The sequence below is a fragment of the Mandrillus leucophaeus genome, unplaced genomic scaffold (genome assembly GCF_000951045.1).
Source record: "Mandrillus leucophaeus isolate KB7577 unplaced genomic scaffold, Mleu.le_1.0 Scaffold18, whole genome shotgun sequence".
Taxonomy (NCBI): Eukaryota; Metazoa; Chordata; class Mammalia; order Primates; family Cercopithecidae; genus Mandrillus; species Mandrillus leucophaeus.
The window spans coordinates 8,307,538-8,329,603 of NW_012101809.1; the positions used below are offsets into that span (position 1 = coordinate 8,307,538).

General features: G+C 42.9%; 1 protein-coding gene across 1 annotated transcript in view; it reads right to left on the reverse strand.

Moving 5' to 3' along the window:
* The window catches only part of SORCS1 (sortilin-related VPS10 domain containing receptor 1), a 450,233-nt gene that overhangs the window by 27,383 nt on the left and 400,784 nt on the right, over positions 1-22,066 (reverse strand). Inside the window, exons 20-23 of the mRNA XM_011977539.1 lie at positions 17,006-17,139; positions 14,722-14,845; positions 8,429-8,541; positions 3,720-3,851 (exon numbers count right to left, since the gene is read on the reverse strand). Of these exons, the coding sequence (XP_011832929.1) occupies positions 3,720-3,851; positions 8,429-8,541; positions 14,722-14,845; positions 17,006-17,139 (503 nt within the window). The remainder of the gene's footprint in view (positions 1-3,719; positions 3,852-8,428; positions 8,542-14,721; positions 14,846-17,005; positions 17,140-22,066) is intronic.

Genomic DNA, 22,066 nt, shown 5'->3' on the forward strand with positions numbered 1-22,066 from the left:
GATCCAAGTCTGCATTGTTGCTCCCCAGGAAGGCTCTCAGAAGAAGCTAAGGAAGGAGGACTGCGAGTCCTTTGCTGGGGCCCTGCCCTCCTATTCTTTAGGACACATCTGCCTAGGATCCCAGTTCTTTCACTGCAGGGGGATCTGCACTGCACCTTTACAAGAAAGGGGCCAAGGCGTGAAATGAGGGCATAAGGACAGCCCATCTCAAGTTTCAGCTGAGATTTAGAGTACAGCCTTCAAAGCAGGGGGTTCATTTCTGTTGTTTGGGTTTGCTTTGCATTTGTCTTAAATTTCTATATAATTTATGACACCGGAAGTCAGTTGCATTTGCTTCCCAGCATTCCCTCTCCCTTCCCCACATTGTTCTTTGGGGAATCCATGTCCTTGTCTAGTCCTGGTCCATTTGGTTCAGGGAGGGTATAAAACATCTGAGTTGTCACTGACAGCACATTATCCCCATGACTGCAGGGACTAGCTAAGAGATGCCCACTTTAAACAGGTCAGACCAGTGCAAATTGTGAACCTGGAGCTCTCACTGTTGCAATCAGATGAGAGGTACTGTCTTTGGGGTTGATAAACTGGTAAATAGAAGTTGGGGATGCCTGTGGCCATTCTTGCTTTCCTATGTGTTGGTTTCATTCTCAGGTCAACTTTCCATATGGTAGCCAGGAAAACAGATGGAGACAGAGGAAAAGAGGGAAGTAATTTGGTGACACTTTTGAGTGGTTCTGAATTCATCTGTCTCAACTGTATCTCTGGACTTCTCAATTAAATGAATTCAAAAATTCCCTTTTTTTACCCATAAAGTTAAGTGACTAAGTCAGAGCAGACAATGAAAGGAGCCCTCCTGGATTGAAAACTACGGGTCTCCAGGAGACGCCCCTGTCTCACAGGGTCTAGACATGTGCCTTGGTGTAATAAGTTCATTTCATGTGCATTTTTCCATCAGGGTAATAATGTCCTCCACAACTAAGACACTAATTTCTAATGTGCTATGTTTGGCATTTGTAAAGTCACTGTGTCTACTTTGCTTTGAGTCCTGGAATAGGCTGATACACTGGCAATTTCCTTAAACAAATTTACAGTCTCTAGCTTGGTACTTTACTTTCTTTTCATGCTATAAATCTACATAATTCGCATGAGCTCATGCCATTCAGATACATTCTTTCCTCATTGTCCTTGTTTTTCTCCATTTTGAGTAATTGCATTCATTAATCTGTTTTCTCTTATTCCCACCATCCTCTCTTCCAATACATGCCCTTGACTATACCAGTCTATTTAATACACCTAAACTTTTTTTTTCATTTTCCACATCTCTTCTTATCATATAATGAGCATGAATGTAACCATTATCTCTATACCGCCAGTGAACATTTATAAGGCCAAGTACTTTGCTATATCATTTCTTTAATCCTCTCAGACACCCCATGAGATAAGTGTGACTTTGGCTCAATTATTCAACTTCTCTTGTCCTCACCTTCCTCATCTGTAAAATGGACATAATAAATATCAGAGGCGAAGCTAGAAACTGGTTGATATTTATGTAAACCTGTGTTCTAACAAAATAGACTCCTCTACATGTGTGCCAATTCTAGGTCACACAGCCTTCAAGCAAGCTAGTTGGTTTCAGATCTCTGATGACATGGTTCACCGATGACTGATACAGGCTGCCTTGAGGGCCACACTCAGCTCTCTGAGAATGCTTTTGCAGGAAACACACAGAAGAGATGGAGAATGAAGGGAAACAAGAAGTCTAGAGAAAGCAGATAGTCAAAGCAAGACACATCCGTACATAAATATAAGAAGTTTCACAGAATGGACCCCTCTTCTTTCCAAATTTCCCCTCAAAGAATGAAGTAGAAAATAAAATACTTTTAGAAGAAAATATGGAAAGTGTGAGAAATAAAAGTGCACAGACAATGTGGTAACTAGGAAAAAAGGTGACTCTAAATCTGTACCCTCTTCCATACTTGAAAAGATTAAAATCTGGATTTCATGAAAAACCAGTAAGATTTAGAGGAGGTACAACTGCAAATATTCCTATCTAAAGGCTTTGGATAGGGATCTGCTTTCCCTCTAGGTTCTTGACAATGCTGTGATAAGAACTAATCTATTCTTTCTCCCACCAAAATGCAGTGCAGATAATAATTTGTAGAGTATGATGGGAAGCGGAGGTGGGGAGTGAGGTTAGATGCAAATCTGAGGGGTTACCAGCTGTCCACCCTTCATCTCCACTTCACTAGGAAATGGGGTTCAACAGGGCTTTCTGTGAGAGCTCTGCTCTTCATTACTTGCACACACAGAAAATTATGCAGGTGAACCTTCTGCCAAGTTAGAAAGTGGCAGCTGAAAAGAGGGTGTGTGCTAGGAGGTAGGCCATGCCATAATTTGGGGTTGTTTTTAACAAGACTATTACAGAAGGTTCTCAAGTCATCCTGGAAGACTAGAGATCATGGGGCTAGAGTATGGGTTTAGTAAACAGAAAATCTCCAAGTACTGGAAGGGAAACAGCCAATATTTACTGAGGAGCTGAGAAGAATCTTATTTTTAATCTATTTACCTGGAAGAACTGAGAAATCGAAATCATTTGGTTTCTAAAAGGGCAACTAGACCAAGACTGATCATTTTAACTGAATGGACAAAGAAGAATAACAACAACATAATAATCTCCACTACAGAGATGGGAGAGTCTTTTAAAGTTAAAAAGAGGAAAGGGAAGAAAAAAAGAAGACTAAAGGGGAAAAGAGAAAAAGAGAATCACACACACACACACACACACACACACACACACACACACACTCTCTCAAATGCTCCAGAAGGTAGTGGAGATGAGGAGGAGGTGAACCCCACAGGGCAGTAGAGCTGCTCTGGAGCCAATGTTATTCATTACAAACACAAATTAGATCATAAAAGGATTCGTTATTTGTATAAAAGTTGTAGCTGTTAAAAAAGATATACATATCATTTGATTCTCATGGCACTCTTGTGACAAGTAAGATATTGTTTAGCGACTTGCCTTTTTTTCCACTTGATATCATGGACAATTTTTTGTGTCAGTATACATAGATTAATCTACTTCATTGTAAACTCCACAGAGTATTCCACACAGTAAATAATTTAGCCATTCCCTGCTGATATGGTTTGGCTGTGCTCTCACCCACATCTCATCTTGAACTGCAGTTCCCATAATCCCCACTTGTCATGGGAAGGACCCAGTGGGAGGTAACTGAATCATGGGGCCAGTTACCTCCATGTTGTTCTTGTGACAGTGAGTTCTCACGAGATCTGATGGTTTTATATGGGGCTTTCCCCGCTTCACTCTACACTTCTCCTTGCTGCCACCATGTGAAGAAGGACAGGTTTGTTTCCCCTTCTGCCATGATTGTAAGTTTCCTGAGGCCTCCCTAGCTATGCTGAACTGTAAGTCAATTAAACCTCCTTTATAAATTACCCAGTCTTGGGTATGTCTTTATTAGCAGCGTGAAAACAGACTAATACACCTACCATAAATGCTCTTGCATGTGCTTTTGGTGAAGCTGTAGTTAGGATCACCAGTTTATGGGTCAGAAATGGAGGCTCACAAAGTTGAAGACTCCACAAACAGTTGGTGCCCTCACTCTTAAGCCCCAGTTCTCCAGAGATCCCCCAGACTGGCAGTGGGTATGGCTTTGACTGCAGAGAGAAGCTGAAAATGCCTCCTTTTTCAAGGGACTCACCTGCTCCAGGTCGTCAGCTGACCTTTTGTTTTCTCCCGCTGGATCCTGATAGGGTAGGACAAAGAGTTCAGCAGTGGTGGGTAAGCCGGGAAGCACCGCCACCAGGATGTGTTGACCTGGAACCCCTGTGGCCTAAGGGACAGACACAGGGGCTCACATTAGTGCTGCAGACAAGAAAGCTGAGAAGGGACCAAGTATTTGGTGGAGGGATCAGGGGTAGGCAGAAGACACAATAAGGGGCCTGAAAGCAGAGGTCTGGGTGTATCAGGCAGAGGATGTGAGAGGCAGCACTGGGCTATAGGTCCAGGCTCCAGAGTCAGGCTGTCTATGATTTAATCCCAGCTTCAACACCATGAGACCTTAAGCTCATTGCTCATGTTCTCTATGCCTACATTCCTTTAAATAGAAGATAGGACAGTTGCAGTATTTGCCTTGTGCATGGGTGATTTTGAGGATTAAATGAGTTACACATGAAGCATTTATGGTAGAGCCTGGGGATTCAAATGTTAGCTCTTCTTCCTAGAGAGCACCTCCAAGGTGGGGACCCCGCCAGTGAAAAGACCTTCACTTTATCATCTGCCCCTCATGCCTTAGCCCTTTCTAACCTAGCTTCCTCCTTCATCATCCCACTGAAGGTACTCTTCAAGTAGACCCAATCACATCCTAACCACCTAACCTAAGAGGACACCCTCATATCACAACCCTCAGGAGGGCCCTGTTGACTTTTCTGCAGCATCAGACCTGATGACCAACCCTGTTCCCTGAAGCACCCTGAGTCCTCCACTTGGCCACACTGATTCTTCTGTTAAAATTACAGATATCACTCAAGGACTTCTTGTTTATCCTAGCTCACTGTTCTCTCTCTTGAGCTTATACCCCAGGGTTTCCCCTGAATTCTCTCTCTAGATGCTTCTAGAATCAATAGCTATAATCCTAGCTTCTCTCTCCAGCAGTCCAATTCAGATCATGTTCCCTTGTCCAAAATGCTTGCAAGAATTCCCATTGCTAACAGGATTAAGGACATATTCAAGGCCTTCTGCAATATGGTCCCACGCTTCCTTTCCAAACTAATTAGCCACAACTCTTATGCTCTTGCCAAATGGGATGATGTACAATTTCTCAATATTTCATCCTTTTCCTGCAAATGTTTCTGTGCATGTTATCTCCACCAGAATGTCTTTTCTCTGCCTTTGCTACTTATCCTTCATGAGTCATCTTAAAGCTTATTTATTTCATTATTTCCCAATTAGGTGATTCTTAGTTTTTGAACTCCACTGTGTTGCATTTTTTTGAAGTAGCAAGAAATTCCAGGTATTAGGTCCTCACCTAATGTTGTAAGTTACTTAGCACAATGCCAGGTACTTCCTGGGTATATTGTGCTAAGTAACTTATATTATTTTATGTGACCTCCAACAACGTTATTATTATAAGTAACTTATAATATTATTTTATGCAACCTCCAACAACCCTTGGAAGCAAATATGATTATACCTCACTTTGCAGTGAGGACATATCACATGCTGGGGTCCTCAGGAAGCTGACCCTGAGTTTAGAATGCAGGATGCTTATTAAGAAGTGCTCTTGGGAACAACACCTATGGGAGCAAACAGAAGGAAACAAACATGGACAAGGGAAAAATTGAGCTGCCATGTAGGCCCATGACAACCTCAAGAGATCCCAAGGGGAGACAGAATGGCCCTTCAGAGTTGTCTTAAATTGGGCTGAGATGTCCAGGACTTTATATAACTGCACCAGCCTGTCATCAGACATGAATCACCCCAAGAAGTGACATGACTTGGAACCAGGCTGGTGAAGACTGCCCATAGCTCTTCCAGAAAAGGCAGTAAGTGTCTCCCTGAACAGAGATATGGGTGGTGCATCTTAATTTCCACTCCAGGAAAGATGGTAGCTGTAGGAAGATTAGACAGTGGCTCAAGGCCATCTAGGAAGTGACTGTTGATGCTTTTGAAGCCTGGTCTGACTGTGAAGCCTGTGTTGGGACCCAGTGCTCTGTACTTCCCTTCTCCAGACACTGACAACGGCTCCTATTATAGCAAACCCCATACTGTTTTATGGCCTTACTAGGCTGTAAACTCAGAGATTGTGCCTGAACAATCTTCATTGTACACAAAAATGTTTATAATGACATTCAATTAAAGATTTCATTGTGAAATGTCAGTCGCAAAAGTCATTTTGATGAAGAAAAGGCAAACAATTTAATACCAAATTTTGTTTCATAATGAATAGCAAGAAAATTGCAAATTAGCTGACTCTCAGTTGTACCTCTTATAGGGTTTATTAGTGTACACTTGGCAATGTGGTCCCTTGGGACCTAAGAAAGTGGTCAAGTGCAATTACTGATCTCAAAGTCAGTGTAAATTGCTAGGAACCATCAGCTGCCTCTTGGGATCAGGGAAGTAGGGAGCCTTGGAAACTAGAAGGTATTAATACCAGCACCACTGCTGATATAACCCTGCCCTGAGAGATATTGAGTCAATCTGTTTATTCTGCATATTCCTGATTATGCTGCACAGCAGGCTAGAAATATTGATGAGCAGTAATTTCTAGCCTAATGGATAGCTGGTAGAAAGGTGGAGGTACAGGACGTCTGATCTCTAGGTAATAAGTGTGGAGAGAAATCAGCCTGGAAGGCTGGACATTGCTGAGCTAATGCTTGGCTGATAAGTCACCTGGGGGAGGACCTATGGGGACACAGGTCCCTAGAATGCTGCAGATGAGAAGAGATGGGCAGTGGGTTGATTAAAGAGCATAACTCATCCTTCTTGGACAGCAGAGGACAAAAACCAGTTGTTACCCTAGAGACAGATGGCTCAGGGCAGAAAGGCCTATTCTTTTTAGGGTTGTAGTCCGGTAGTTGTGCCTTCTGGTGGTGATAATGTGTAAGCACCGATCACGTCACAGATGCTGAGAGCCATAGAGACAGAGGTGGGTGGCACTGTCCAGAGGCACATAAAGATACCCCTTCTTTACCCTAGTATTCCATCTATCCCTGTTTCTCCTTGGAATAAGGGAAAGGATGGCCCTAGAGTGGAGTGGTTAGGAAACCACAAAATGAAGATTCAGGCCTTGATGGTTTGACTCCAGAAGCTGATCTTTAAGTGCATGACCTTGGATGAGTAACCTAATATCTCTAAGTTTCATTTCTTCACCTACAGAATGGGAATAATCACCGGTTCAACATCATAAGCTTATCTGGGGGATTAAATGTGTTAAAATAATGCAAAGCACTGAAAAGAGTACCCAGAATACTTTAAGTGCTAACTAAATATTAACAAAGGTAATGAAGACGGGGAAGACCAGCTCCTTGCAAGAGGCTGGATGTAAGATCTGTTTTCTGAGCAGGGGTTATCTGAATGCCTTTATTTCATCATCTTTTTGTGTCCTGTGGCACCATGTGTTGGGAGCAGGAAAGAATGTTCAGCAAGCCTAAATTGATTTTCATTCTGAGCTAACAATATACCCTGGGAGTAGATAACTCACTTCTGATTTTCCGCGTTTGCACAATAAGCTCAAGCTGCCCCATGAGCGGCTATCCCATTCCTCTGCTCACTCATGAAAGTAGAATAAGGGGCTGGGCGTGGTGGCTCATGCCTGTAATCCCAACACTTTAGGAGGCCGGGGCAGGTGGATCACTTGAGGTCAGGAGTTCAAGACCAGCCTGGCCAATATGGTGAAACCCCATCTTTACTAAAATTACGAAAAAAATAGGCATGGTGGCAAGCGCCTGCAATCCCAGTTACTCGGAGGCTGAGGTGGGAGAATCGCTTGAACCTTGAAGGCAGAGGTAGCAGTGAGACGAGATTGAGCCACTGCACTTCAGCCTGGGTGACAGAGTGAGACTACATCTCAAAAAAAAAAAAAAAAAAAGTAGAACAAGGAGGGGGAGATGTGCCTAAAAGAAGGTGTCTTCTCTAATTGCCGGTGACATTTGCTCAGGGAGGGATAAACCACAACCACCCTGTTGTTCTCTGAGAAACCTTAGGAAGCTTCTCAGAGATACACAAAAGCCCAGACATTGGACTCAGGCCCTAAATTTTCATTTTGCAGCTTCATCCTCTATTAGATGTGAGAGTTTAGGCAAGTGACTTAACCTCTCTAAACCTCAGTTGCCTCATCTACAAAGTGTGGGTAACAATTCCTTTTCGGGGCTGTTACAGTAGAGAAATGTCTTTAAAAACTGGGGAAATAGAAATATGACTAAGTGTCATATACTGAATGCTCACTGCACTGTTATGCTCACAGTAGTGGAAGCTGGAACCTGGGACCACTTTTACTAATTGTGTTCACCTGAGGACACTTACATGCTGAGTCCCTTCCCTGGCATGGACAGTAGCTGGTTTTATACTCGTCCTAATGGCCTAACTGTGAACTGTGCTACAGAAATGTAGACAAGGGAGTTTAGGATGTCATTGTCCTCCTTCACTAAGCAGAATAAGCGTCTCAGGGGGCAAGGACCCCATGTTTGTCCATGGTTCCATAGTTGCATCCCCTTTAGTGCCTTTGATGTGTCTGCATGTGTGGGGCTCAGCTATGCAGACATCAGGCCAGTAAACTGAACTTCCCATGGGCTCTAGCTTCTTCCTGCTGGGTTTTTGTTTGTTTGTTTTTTGTACAAAATTCCCCTTTCCGTGAAATTATTCAAGGAGAGAAAAGGTACCCAGGCAAGAGGAGAAACTGTGTGCACTCACTTCCACCAGGGATTTTTTGATGACTCGGCCGACGTCCCTCCTCCACTCAGGGATGTCTGGGTTGTAGTCATCCAGGTTTGGAGAAAAGGACAAGCGAAGAGACCGGAATTCCTCTGCGGATATAACAGTAGATAGATTACTTTAAGTCAAATAGTCCTGTCAAGAAGTTTAGACTTTTTATTTTATACAAAATGGAGGGTCCTTCCCCTTCACACTTACCATAGAGACCTTTTTAGAAGGCATGTCATTACCCTGTGAGTATCTCACCAGCCCCTTCTTTTCTTTTTGTTTTTTTTGTTTTAAGGAGCAGAGAGCTTAATAGGCAAGAAACAAGGCAGAAGGAAGAAGGAAGAAGCTCCCCTGTACAGAGACAGACAGAGGGGGCTCCAAAGCTGAGAGAGGAGAGCCCCCCAATCCCCCTTTAACCTCTTTCCCCCCTTTCCCCCTTCCTCTCCTTTCCCCTCTCTCCCCCTTTCCCTCTTCTCCCTTCCCCACCTTTCCCACCTCTCCCCCTCCTCTTCCCCCTGCACTCCCCCACCACAGGCAGTGTGGCCTTGGATACCAGCCAGTTATATGAGGAGGCAGTGTCTGATTTCCACAGGGCTCAGGGGATTGGTTTGACCAGGCATGTCATTCATAATGTAGACGGGGAAAAAACTGGCCCTCCCACTCTAGCCTTTTAATATGCAAATGCAGGGTGCCACATTGTCCTACACATGTAGGGATGTGTGGGGGCAACCATGTTGCCAGCCACATGTGAGGGCAAGGGCAAGAAGAGGGCGGGGAAGTGCCATGTTTGGTTAGACCCAGTTTTTGATGGCCAGCATTTGCATATCAAAGGTTGCCAGCCAGCTCTAAGAGCTGGCAGCCCTTTATTTTCTAAACCAAACCTCTAACTTTGTTCCATGCCTATCTTTGCAGCCTTTGCCCATTATTCCTAGTTCTAGGTTCTGTACTCCTGGATAATAAATGATCTGGAGCAACCTGAATGCACGGCAGGTTTATGACCCTGGGCCTTTGCACATACTGTTCTTCTGCCTAGAATGTCCCATTCTCCCCACTGTCCATGAACAAAATATTCAAGCTCTAGTTCAAGTACTCCCTGGCTCACTACCCTCCCCCATCACATTTTAATTTTCTTTTATGGCACTACTCTGTTTTGTACATACTTTTATTACTATTATAGGATTATGGAATAATTATTATGATGATTAGATATTTATAATTATCACTGTAATCATTCTATTGCTATATTTTGTTTGCATGGAAGTTTCATTTAATGGAATTTTATGTTATTCAGGGATTTTCTTCATTGTCTCTGTAGCACCTGAGTTAGTCTGGTTCTCTAGGAAGTAAGATGGTGATTACACAGACAAGGATTATATGAGGGAAATTCTCTGTGAGAGAAAGTGGGCAGGGAGCCACAGGATTCAGGGAGAACCATCAGACCACCGTGCATGCATACAGGAAAGTCAAAGAGAGGAAGAAAGAGTGGGTGACTACTCAGCAGTCTGAGGAAGGTTCAGTAAGCTGTTCAGGTGTTTGGAGCCAAAGTCAGCTGACAGAGGAGTCCCCTGCATCCCAAAAATGGTTCAGCCTTAGTATCCCTGCTATACTCTGTCATTGGCAGGGGTAAGTCCCTGGAAGGTGAAGCCCTAGCCCTAGCTTGGTGATAAGCTTCAGAGGACAGCACTGGTGGCCTTGGTCAATTACACTCTCCAGAGCTGGATGTCTGTGAAGCCCATTCTTGTGGCCTTGACACCCCTAACCCAGCATAGTGTTTGGCACATAATAGATTCAGATCATATGGCTCCCCTAAAACCTGCCAGTGCCTCCACATTGCATTTAGAATAAAATTTAGATTCTTACCACAGCCTTCCTGCCCCCACATCACCTGGTGGGGACTTCCTTTCTTTCCTCCTGTCCTAACTGGCTTTCCTGCACTCTCTGTGCTCCAGAACCTGTACTTCCCTGTGCTCCTCAATTCTGCTGGCTCTGTCCATACCAGCTTTCTCTACTTCACTGGACTGTAGCAAACTCCCCTCTCATCATTCAGTCTCACCCCAAGAGGTCTTTCCAACCACCCAACCTCAGGTAGACTCCCTTTCACCATCCCATGCTCCCCTCATCACTGGACGCTCTGTGTCTTTTTCATACTCAGTGCTATTTAAATTATTTTGTTTTCATTGTTATGTCCTTCAAACTGGAATATAAGCTCAATCAGGATGATGGCTCTGTGTTCCTGGCCCTTGGGACAGTGTCTAGCACATGGCAGGTTTTCATTTACTATCTATGAGTCATTTATAATTAAAAAACATTTGTTGAATAAATGTATACTTAACTTATGGTGGAGGCTCCTGGAAATTAATGCATTTATTTATTTAATAAACATTTTTTATGTTAAGCACACCCTTTTGTTTCATTAGGAGCGCTTAGAAGTGACGTTAGGGATGCCAGTTTACCTTCAGGAAGCATAAAAGCTCACTTGGACATTTCCTAACAATGCTAAGAAGTTATCAAACACATGTTTTGAAGACTCTGACATTATAAGTTATGTTTTCATGGTAGTTAATATATTCCAAAGAGGTATTGTTCAAAGCTTGACTATTTTATGAGTCACTGATAGCCTATGTGAATATTACCTGATGGAGAACAATGAAATGTACATTAATTAAATAGTGTGGTAAACAGCAGTGCCAAAGAATCACCCATTAAGTCCTCACTTTTTGCTATGAAGATACAAGTTTATATCATTCTCACTTTCTCTGTACCTCTTACCAAATTGCAGAGACTTCATTTACAAGGGAGAATGTTTATCTTAGTAAAAGGACACAAATGAGAAAATGATGCAGCTCCGTCGGTAATTACTTAGCATACTAAACAGCATGGCAGGGAGGGGGCAGGGAAACGTTGTACTTAAGTTGATTCAAGAAATAGGGGATGGGTGTGGGAGGACGGAAAAGGGTAAACACCAATAATATATATTTTTTGCAGCTGTTGAGAGAGATTCTACACATTTGCATATTTTAATTTACAAGCAAACCTGTGCCCTGGAGCAAATTAGAAGAAACAATGCAAACTAGATTTTCTTTCTTTTAATTGATTGTGTCGCTTTGGGTAGACAAACCTTCCCCTGTCAATTTCTCAAATGTGATGCTTTTTTCAGTCCTATCATGACAAGTCTTCATGTTCCTGTCAATCTCACTAAACTTCAAACAAGTTTCTGTTTCTTCCTGACTGTAAGCTCCTGGACACGCTTTTCTTAAGAGTATTCTGGAAAACTTACACTTGTAAATTCCTTCTCTGTCCCTTGAGATGTAAATCTTCTACAACTCATGAATGTCCTTCTCAAGGATCTGGGAACCATTCCTTTGAAATGACATCAAGAAAGATAGCACCCCTCCCTATCTCCCTGTCTGTGCTTAAGAGTAGGAGACTGACTTCCTTAAGCAGCGATTAACTCACACAGATGGTCTAATCACACTGAAAACCCACATGCTTCCTAAAGTCCTCCAGTATTTTCCCACTAGCTAACCCCAGTGTTTACAAATCTTCCTGCCTTTTCTTTTAGTTGGGTTCAATCTTTCCTGTTTAACTTTGCCTGGTGCAACTTTTATTTAAGGAGTCACACCTGTCATTAAAACTTTCTGATCATGGAGCCAGGTGTGGTGACTCATGCCTGTAATCTCAGTACTTTGGGAGGTTGAAGAGGGAGGATCGCTTGAGGCCAGGAGTTTGAGACCAGCCTGGGAAACATAGGGAGACCCAATAACTTTCTGATTATGTATCTGAATCTCTGGATAACTCATCTGGCCGAAGACAAATTAAGGATGGCTGATGGTGCAGGAATTTGCTTAGAAGAGGAAGACAACCTTGTCCAATCTCTTAATGAAGAGACATATGATAACCTATTTTTATAAAGACGGATTCACCCTTGGGTGATACCTTTAAAGAAATTGTAGAAAGAGGAAGAAGCAAACATAGCAAGGCATGGGAGGTGCTTACAAACATACCCTCTGGATTCAGAATTCTTAGCTCTGTTTATTATACTTATCTCATGTTTTCTCATCTGTAAAATGCATAATTATAGAATATTTCTCATAAATCTGAGCAGACTTAATAAAGCAGATCAAACCAAGTGCTTAGAACAGATGCCAGTGGCTAGTAAAGTCTTCATCAATGTTAATTGCTATCACTACCACCATTGTTATTATCATTATCTGTCACCAAACAGCAGAATGACTTTAATCCAGTAATTCCCTATGTCTGGGCCATAATTTCCTATCTATAAAATGTGGGCTGGATGAGATAAGGCCAAGATTTAAGGTTATCTCCATGATTCTAATGACATCACCAACATGCATTACCAAGAAGACATCTGTTGGGCTAACAGGTCAGTGCCCATTAGAGCAACCTGTGACGTCCAAGAGGGAGAGAAAGAAAAAAAAAAAAAATCCAGTGGAAACAAATGAGAGTCAGTTAAGTAGGATAGTTTCAATGCATAGGCCCTGAGTCTAGATGGGTTGGGTTGCAAACCCAGCTGCACCACTTGCTAGCTGGGGCAAGTTATTCACCACTCTGAAAAAATGGGGGTCATAATATCATCTGCTTTACGCTTCGTAACAACTAGGGTTGTTATGAAGAATAAATGCATTCCCAGCACACAGAAAGGAGATGGAGAAGGGAAGAAAGGCAGACTTTGCCGCACTCTACACAGTCACTGTTTGACTGCCTTGTACCTCCCTAATGGGACATTGGTAGGAAAATCACAGCCCTGGTTTATTTCTTATTATCTGGGCTGATCAAGCCTTTCAGGAGGCAGGGAGAGAGAAGAAATTATAAAATCTAACACCCAGCCATGAAAGGAATAGTGTTAAGGCCTTTTGATCCTTAGATGTGTTCAAAGTTGCTTACAAATTATTTTCTGATTTTGAACGTCAAGTTCGCAAGATGAGCATTAACAGAACCTGACTCCTCACAGGACAATCCAGTTCCAAATTATCTCATCAAAATCAATTGATTCTGGAACTGGGCAACTGATATTATTTGGACCACAAGCTAGGCTGTCTGTCTCTCTCTTGCTCTCTCTCTCTCTTTCTGTTTTTCTTTCGAGATGGAGTTTCTCTCTTGTTGCCCAGGTTAGAGGGCAATGGCGCAATCTTGGTTCAGTGCAGCCTCCGCCTCCCAGGTTCAAGTGATTCTCCTGCCTCAGCCTCCTGAGTAGCTGGGATTACAGGAATGTGCCACCATGCCTGGCTAAATTTTATATTTTTAGTAGTGATGGGGTTTCACCACGTTGGTCAGACTGGTCTCGAACTCCTGACCTCAGGTGATCCATCGCCTCGGCCTCCCCAGTGCTGGGATTACAGACGTGAGCCACCATGCCCAGCCTCTCTTGCTCTCTTTATCATACTCCTTCCCTCCTCCCTCCTTCTGCCTCCTCCTCTCTCTGCACAGCATTTCCTTTTCCTATGTAATTTCCACTTCTTAGATTTCAAAAACTAATTTTTTCAGGATTCATATGTACCATTTCCATATTAATCATAAACATTTTTGCCATGTACTAGTAACACTTAGTGCATATCTATATGACTATCTTTCTATGCAGAAAGAGATTTACCAAAATGAAATCAATCCATCAAGTGTTTTTTTCTTTCCAGTTTTCAATCAATGACTCCATCTTTTCATTTCAGTACATTTTCATTCCATCTAATACTGTGACCATATTCAATTTCCCCAACTGATCACAAAATTGTTCCATAGAGCCGTTTGTCCAAATATCCAGTCTGTGGCTATGCACGGCATCTAATTGTTATGACTCCTCCATCACTCTTAACCTAGCAGAGAATTTTTTTCATGATACAGATTTGTGGAAGAGATTTTTAAAGTATTTAGACAATGGCAGATTTCCCTTATTAATCGAGAATTTTAAAGTTGAACTTAAAAAAAAAGAGATTCAATATTAGCTATTTTATAGCTATTAGTATTCAAATATTACTACCACTCTAAGTGAAATGAGTTAGGCTTACACATCCTAAAATCCACTTTACCCTATGAGTGAGTGAATAGTCACTCTACCTCTAAGAAAACCATTTCTGGATCCCGTCACTGTTTTACCAGTGATTCGAATTTCCCTGCAGGAGGAGATGAGACTTGCCTCAGTTCTTTCTCAACTACTGCCCTCCATTCTCCAGGTAAAAGTCACAGCTGAGGGATGGTCTCGGGAATCATGGTACAAGAGAACCTCCTCTGAGCATGAAGACAGCAGCAGATCCACCGAGATGGGCACTCACCATATACTGCGATGGTCTTTGTGTCTTGTAGGATGGCATTCCCAGCTGAGACCTGTACTGTGATGGTATTCATTCCTTCCGAAGTAAATCTGAAAGATATGCTTCCCTCCAAGGTGATCAAAGGCTAAAATAAACAAGGGCCCAGAGTGAAGGGAAAGCTCTTTAGTTTAGTTGAGACAGCCGCTAACTCTGAGCCAACAATGGGCTGTCTAACCCAATAGAGGCTCTTCCCGATGGGAATGACACTGGGTCCCTCTATGCCTCCCCATCATCTCTAGTACAAAACAGAAAAGAGGCTATCGAAGCAATGACTCCAAGCAAGTCTGCCTATTCATTGTGAATTCCTGATATCACCCTGATTCAGGGCTGGGGAGATGGATAGGTCTTGCTTGCTGGTGGGATATATGTCTCTCTTTATGCATGACCTACTCATATCAAGCAGATCCCTAATACAAGGAAACGATCAAAGCAAATGAGAATGGGGGCTCATATTAATCCAGATGAAAGCAGCAGTCACTGAAAATCTATAAGCTGCCATGTGTTCATCTCCAGGGTGTACGATTTCTGTAGAATTACAATGGAACATGAATCCGGTACACCAAAACCATACACTAGTTAAACAGCAGTGGCCTTGTGTGCTGGCCCCCTCTGAGAAGCCTCATCAGCAGTTTCCTGGAAGTAGCTGCTGTGGAAACAAGCACTAATTGGATAGTGGTTTGAGGATTCAAAACAGAAAGAAAAGAAAAAAAATTTGGAGTGGTGCCTGCAATACAATCGAATGCTGGGGTCCTAGAGGAGAATATATTAGCCTACTGACCTCCCTCGACACACTCCTCACAAACATTTATTTTCCATCTTTTCTTAATGAATTTAAAAATCAAAATTCATTTAATTCCCTGTATGGCAGAAAGAAGACTAAAGCCCAGCATGAGAAGCCTTTTCAATGCGGTCTCTCGAGAATCTGGTTTTCTTTTTAAAGGAAAAATTTAAAAAATAAAAAAAAAATAGGAGGTACAAAAGAAAGTTGTTCAGTACATTCACCTTCTAGTACTAGTTTTCAAGGAGATGACATAGATTCCTCCTCTTCCACTATGGATAGAGGGCCCACTATGGGCTGAATTTACACGCATAGTTTCAGATGAAATTAAAAAGGGTCTCTTTTCAGTTTACTTATGTTTGCAGTAGAGGTGAGAGGTTCTTTCCACTGTTTAGGTTCCTCCTGGGCCTGTGCAAAATTACGTCTCCAGCTAAAGCCAACTTTCAGCTCCAGAGTAGAAAAATGTTTTTATTAAAATAAGAGACATAGTATTTGAAGAGCAAAGTCACCAAGTGAAAGAAGCTCTGCTGGAAGATGGAGGGTTTCAGTCCAGAGCAGTTCATCCCAGTGTCCTTTGGGGCCTCAGCTCTATTGCCTTACATTTGGAAGCACTTTAATTTCTGAGAATGGAATGAGTTCAAAACTGAAATAGACCATGCAGCCTGGTGCAGAGGCAAGAAAAATTAATGGAGGCATCAGAAGGCCTTAAATTTGGCCTCTTATGAAGCAGCTGGAAGAGATCAAAGCAAACCACTCCAGCTGCATCACCCTCACTTTTCTCATGTGCAAAATGAAAGCCTTAGAGTAAATAAGGTGTTAGGTCTCTACTAGATTTAAAATTGCCACTGACTTTTGGGCATAGGGAACATTTGGAAAAACACATAAAAGTTAAAGCTGACCTAAATAAATAAGAGTTTTTATTTAGGGGGAGGAGGCCGTCGGGGGTGGGTTGTAATGGAAATCTATTGCTTGCACCTGTCCAGCATCCAGTTGCTTTGTTTTCTTTTGGTAATCACTTCTCCCCTTCTGCAGTTCATGTGCTTCCGAGGAGACTGACTTCCTCACCTCTCTCTCCACCCCCAGCACTGTGATCAAGGCCTGGCCAGTAAGACTCAATTTCAGGACTGCTGTTAGAACTTTCAGGAAATAGAGTTTAATTTCTCTGTTAAGCTAGGGCTGCTAAGAGTCACTGCAAAGACAAGGGCAGCTGGAGAAAAACGTAAACATAGAGGAAGGCAGAGATGAAACGCAGGTGAAGAGGGGCCAGAGAGAGAGAGAGAGAGAGAGAGAGAGACAGAACATAATGATGAGATACTTAAGCACCAAGGGAGCTTGTTGTCCTTGAAGCTATGACTGCTTCTACCCTCTTGGGTTCATAAGCCATTTCATTCCCTTCTTTGCTTCAGGCAGCATAATTTGAACTTCTGTCCCTAGACCGCACGTGGAACATGTGGAAGGTGAACCCACCTCCGTGTTGTTTCCGTACCACCACACATAGGTGAGGGTGCCCACTTGGCTGGGCCACAGCACCGCTGTTGCATTGACCTCTTTGTTCTTTGTGGTGACAAAGGGAAGAGACAGGTGCACGTGCTCCAAGGGACCTAAGGCACAAGAGAAAGAGAGGCCATGGAGGGGGAAGAGCTTCCTCTGCTCTGTCCTCCCTGCTCTGAAGAGAACACACATTTACTCCTGAAGACCCCAAAACCTGGCTGCCATATTCCCTGAAAGAAGTGTTCAGATGCTTTCCCCACTTTGGAGAAAGAATACATTGAGCACAATTGCACCTTGACATTTTGCACTTACCAATCTTTCTACCAGTTCTAAAACCTGAGTTAGGTGTGTGTAAAAGTTAAAAAAAAATTACAGGTAATTTATGAAGTCCTTAAGAACAGGCATCATTTGAGATTTCACAAGGCGACGCAGTCTTTCCAAGAGGTTGTATCCTTGGGGGTGAACCAGAGTTGTGAAGACCTCATAGAATCCATGTTGGTGAAGGGTGGGTGGACAAATCTTCAAACCACTCTCCATGTAATTACCCTTTATTGTTTATTGGGTTTTAAAGGTCTGTATGTGAATGTGTTTGTGCATGTGTCTGCAAAGCTGTCTAGTTAGGTAAGCATGGCGTACATACTGTTTGCGGTTGAATTAAGTTCAGCAAGGACAGAGGGGTGTGTGTGTGAGTAGAGAGAGAGCTCTGTGGTTCTCAGAAGATGCTCACTTACAATATAGAATGATTTTATCTACAGAGGCCTATAAGAACTGGAAACCTTAATTAGATGTACCAACCTCACAAAGATATGAATGCCCTCTTCATAAAGAACCACTAGGACCTTTCCTTTGACCCTCAATCTTCTCTTTGAGTCACTGTTTGCAAGCAAAATGCAGCTTCCTATGCATTTGCCATCCCCATCTTGGTCCCACGAGATGGAGGAGACAGAGAAACACCTTGGGCCTATTCACTTGGTTTATTACCTCCTCTTCTGCTTGCCCTTTAAATGTGTTTCCCAGAGTCGTGTTGAGACTTTTTCACTCTCTGCACACTTTTCTACTAGGCAACACCATCCGTACCTTAACCTTCAAATGTCAAATGCATGTGAAGGGCTTGAACACCCCTTTCTGGGCTCTAGACTCCTTCTGGGGGGGTCTAGACTTCTTTGGCTCCAGCAGTCAAATGTTCTCAAGGACCCTGTTATTTCCCTCTCCTGTATTCTCTACAGTTTGGTGATTAATGCTGATATTCATCCAGGAGCCCACTACAGAAACAGAAAGTCAATTTCAATTTCTTTTTGTCATTCACGTCCATTTAGGAAACCGACGATTTGGTTCCATAAATATCTCTAAGATATTTATCTCACCCTCCCCAATCTGGCGCCCTGGTTCATACTCTAAGCACTTTCTCATTTCTCTTCCAGATTTTCCTGCCTCTAACCTTTCACCACCTGAATCCATCCTCCAAATGGCCGCAACAGTAATTTTTCTAGAAAGCCAAGCTGATCATGTTATTCATGCTTGTTCAAAATTAAGATTCCCATGATCCAGCTGGGTGCGGAGGCTCATGCCCATAATCCCAACACTTTGGGAGGGCGAGGTAGGTGGATCACGAGGTCAAGAGGTCGAAACCATCCTGGCCAATATGGTGAAACCCCATCTCTACTAAAAACACAGAAATTAGTTGGGCGTGGTGGTGTGTGCCTGTAGTCCCAGCAACTTGGGAGGCTGAGGCAGGAGAATTGCTTGAATCCAGGAGGCAGAGATTATGGTAAGCCAAGATCACACCACTGCACTCCAGCCTGGTGACAGAGCGAGATTCTGTCTCAAAAAAAAAGATTCCCACGATCCATTTATAATAACGATAGCTAATACATATTGATTTAAAATTTGTGAGACAGAAGACAGAGGCTGAAAACTTCCTGAGGGTAAGAATTCTTCATATTTATCTTCATACGCAAAGACTAGCAGAGTTTCTAAGACATAATAGATGCTCAAGTATTCACTAGGTAAAACAAATGATATAACTTCCCATGTCTGCCTTTGTTCACGCTACTCCCTCTTTAGAGAATGAAAAGTCTGGTGATCAGCATACAGAATCAAACTGATCTTCTGGTTCATAAAGCATATGTTGAGAAGCAGTTGATTATAAGCCAGAACAGTTCAATGAAATAATAAAAGGGTATCATTTACTGAGTGATGACTACAACTAAATGTTCTGCTAAGGACTCTGTTTTTCTTATTCTATCCTCATGAAATAATCTTACGAAGTAGGCACTCATATCCTCCCCGTTTAGAGATGAACAAAGTAAGGTGACTTTCCCTAGGTCATACAGCTAGGAAACATCAATTCTAGGGTATGAACCAAAGCAGTTTGGTTTCAGAGCCCTTGTTCTGGCCAGAGGACAAGTGTTTGAAAGAACCTTTCCAGTCAAACAAAATAGCTATTAAGAGTTGCTGCTTCCTGATAGGTAAATATGTCCCAGGCATTGGAAAATGCACTTTCCACCTGGTTTCATTTATTGCACAAGTCTTGCTGTTTCCCCATCAAATGGTTTGTTCCAGCAAGCCACGTCTTGGTCCACCCCAGGGCCTTTGATTCTATACAACTTTCTTATGGCACCTGTCAGTCTTCAAGTCTCAGTTCCAGCATCCCCTCCTCTGTGAAATTCTTCCTGAGTCCCTGGATCTGAGTTAAATGAATCCATTAGAATACAATGACTAGATAAGCTATGCTAGAAATGCTAATTCCATTCTAAAGAGGCTCACTTCGTCTCTCACATTTTTTTTTTTTTTTTTTGAGACAGAGTCTCTGTCACCTAGGCTGGAGTGCAGTGGCACGATCTCAGCTCATTGCAACCTCTGCCTCCCAGGTTCAAGCAATCCTCCTGCCTCAGCCTCCTGAGTAGCTGGTACTACACACACACGCCACCATGCCTGGCTTTTTGTATTTTTAGTAGAGACAGGGTTTCACCATGTTGGCCAGGCTGGTCTCGAACTCCTGACCTTGTGATCTGCCCACCTCGGCCTCCCAAAGTGCTGGGATTACAGGCGTGAGCCACTGTGCCCAGCTGAGCATTTTTTAAAAGTCATAAACCAGAGTAAGAACAATACCTATATGTCATTGTCTCAATGAAAAAATTCAAATCTTGTTAGTAAAACATGGTAATTCATTCACTCAGTCTTTTTGTTTGTGTTTTTTGTTGTTGTTTTTGAGACAAAGTCTCCCTCTGTTGCCTAGGCTGGAGTGCAGTGGCACGACCTTGGCTCACTGCAACCTCCCCCTCTCGGGTTCAAGCAATTCTCCTGCCTCAGCATCCCAAGTAGTTGGGATTACAGGGATGTCCCACCAAATCCGGCTAATTTTTGACACCCGGCTAATTTTTGTATTTTTAGTAGATACGGGCTTTCACCATGTTGGCCAGGCTGGTCTTGAACTCCTGACCTCAAGTGATCTGCCCACCTCGGCCTCCCAAAGTACTGGGATTATAAGCGTGAGTCACCGCGCCTGGCCCTCACTCAATAGTTTTTGAGTCCTGTGATCTGTTGGGTATTATTCTAGGTGCTGGGGATACCTGGCATTTGGTGGAGCTTAGGTATTTCTGAGGGAGGAGGGTGCTGGATGCATAAAGCAGAGGTAGGTGATAGGGTGCTATTTTTGAAAGTGTGTTCATGGAAGGCCTCTCAGAGGAAATGGCATTTGAGCAGTGACCTGAATAAAGTGAAAGACAGCACGAAGGATCTATTTGGAAAGTTCCAGGGTGAGGGTAGAGTAAGTGAAAAGACCACGAGGAAGAGGGGTGCCTGCCATGTTTGAGAAATGTTCTTTTTTCCTTTTATTTTCACATAACCTCGTTTTGGTCAGTGACGACTTTTATTTTTTATTTTTATTTTTATCTTTTTGAGATGGAGTTCAGTGGCACGATCTTGGCTCACTGCAACCTCTGCCTCCCAGGTTCAAGTGATACCCCTGCCTCAGCCTCGCGAGTAGCTGGGATTACAAGGACCTGCTATCATGCCCGGCTAATTTTTGTATTTTTAGTAGAGGTGGGGTTTCACCATGTTGGCCAGGCTGGTCTCGAATTCCCAACCTCAGGTGATCTGCCTGACTCAGCCTCCCAAAGTGCTGGGATTACAGGCATGGGCTACCGTGCCCAGCCAGTGATGAATTTTGTAAGAGAAATTCAAGACACATAGTATGTTGGCCTTGTAGGCCCTGAAATACGTATGTGTGTGTTTGTATAAGTTCACGCTTACATGCATATATGTTATATATGTATACACATATGAAATTTATCTTTCAGATTCCCACAGCATCTTTTATTCATTTACTTTTCACGGGTTTAAAATACCTGGTTCCTGCTATACAAAAGCCTATTCTTTGACCATTTCTGTTCATCATCCATTAGGCAGTATACCCTAATGGAGCCACAGAGGTGAAACTCCAGACCCTGGAGGCCCCCAACTGGCTGCCTGCATTAAGTAGGGAGCTGAACGGGCAGATATGGCTCCTTCAGACAGGTGCCTGCAATGCACAAAAGGAACAGTAGGTGGCGCTACATCATTCCATATGAATCTTTCTGGAAAGGTGGTTGCAAGAATTGGGGAATTGTGTGAATTGGGTTTCCCTTCTCTTTTCTTGTTTATAGCCCTTCTGTGTGGCAGGAAACAACCGACTCCTGAGGCTGCACATTGCGTGCGCGCGCGCGCGTGTGTGTGTGTGTGTGTGTGTGTGTGTGTGTGTACCGGCTGCTCTGGCCTGCCTGCAGCATTTATGTTCCGGAGACCTTTGGCCACCTAATTAAATATTGTGCACATATCATATTGCTATCTGTCTGCAATGTTTAAAAAAGCTACTAGAAGAAATAAGAGTGATTCAAACCATAAAGTTGAGATCCTAAAACAGAGTTTCTCAAACTCCAGTGTACATAAAAATCATACTAATCTGTTCAAAGCAGATTATGATGTCATACTTCCAGGAATCCTAATTCAGTGAGTCTGGGATAAGACCCAGAACACTGCATTTTTATCGTTTAATTT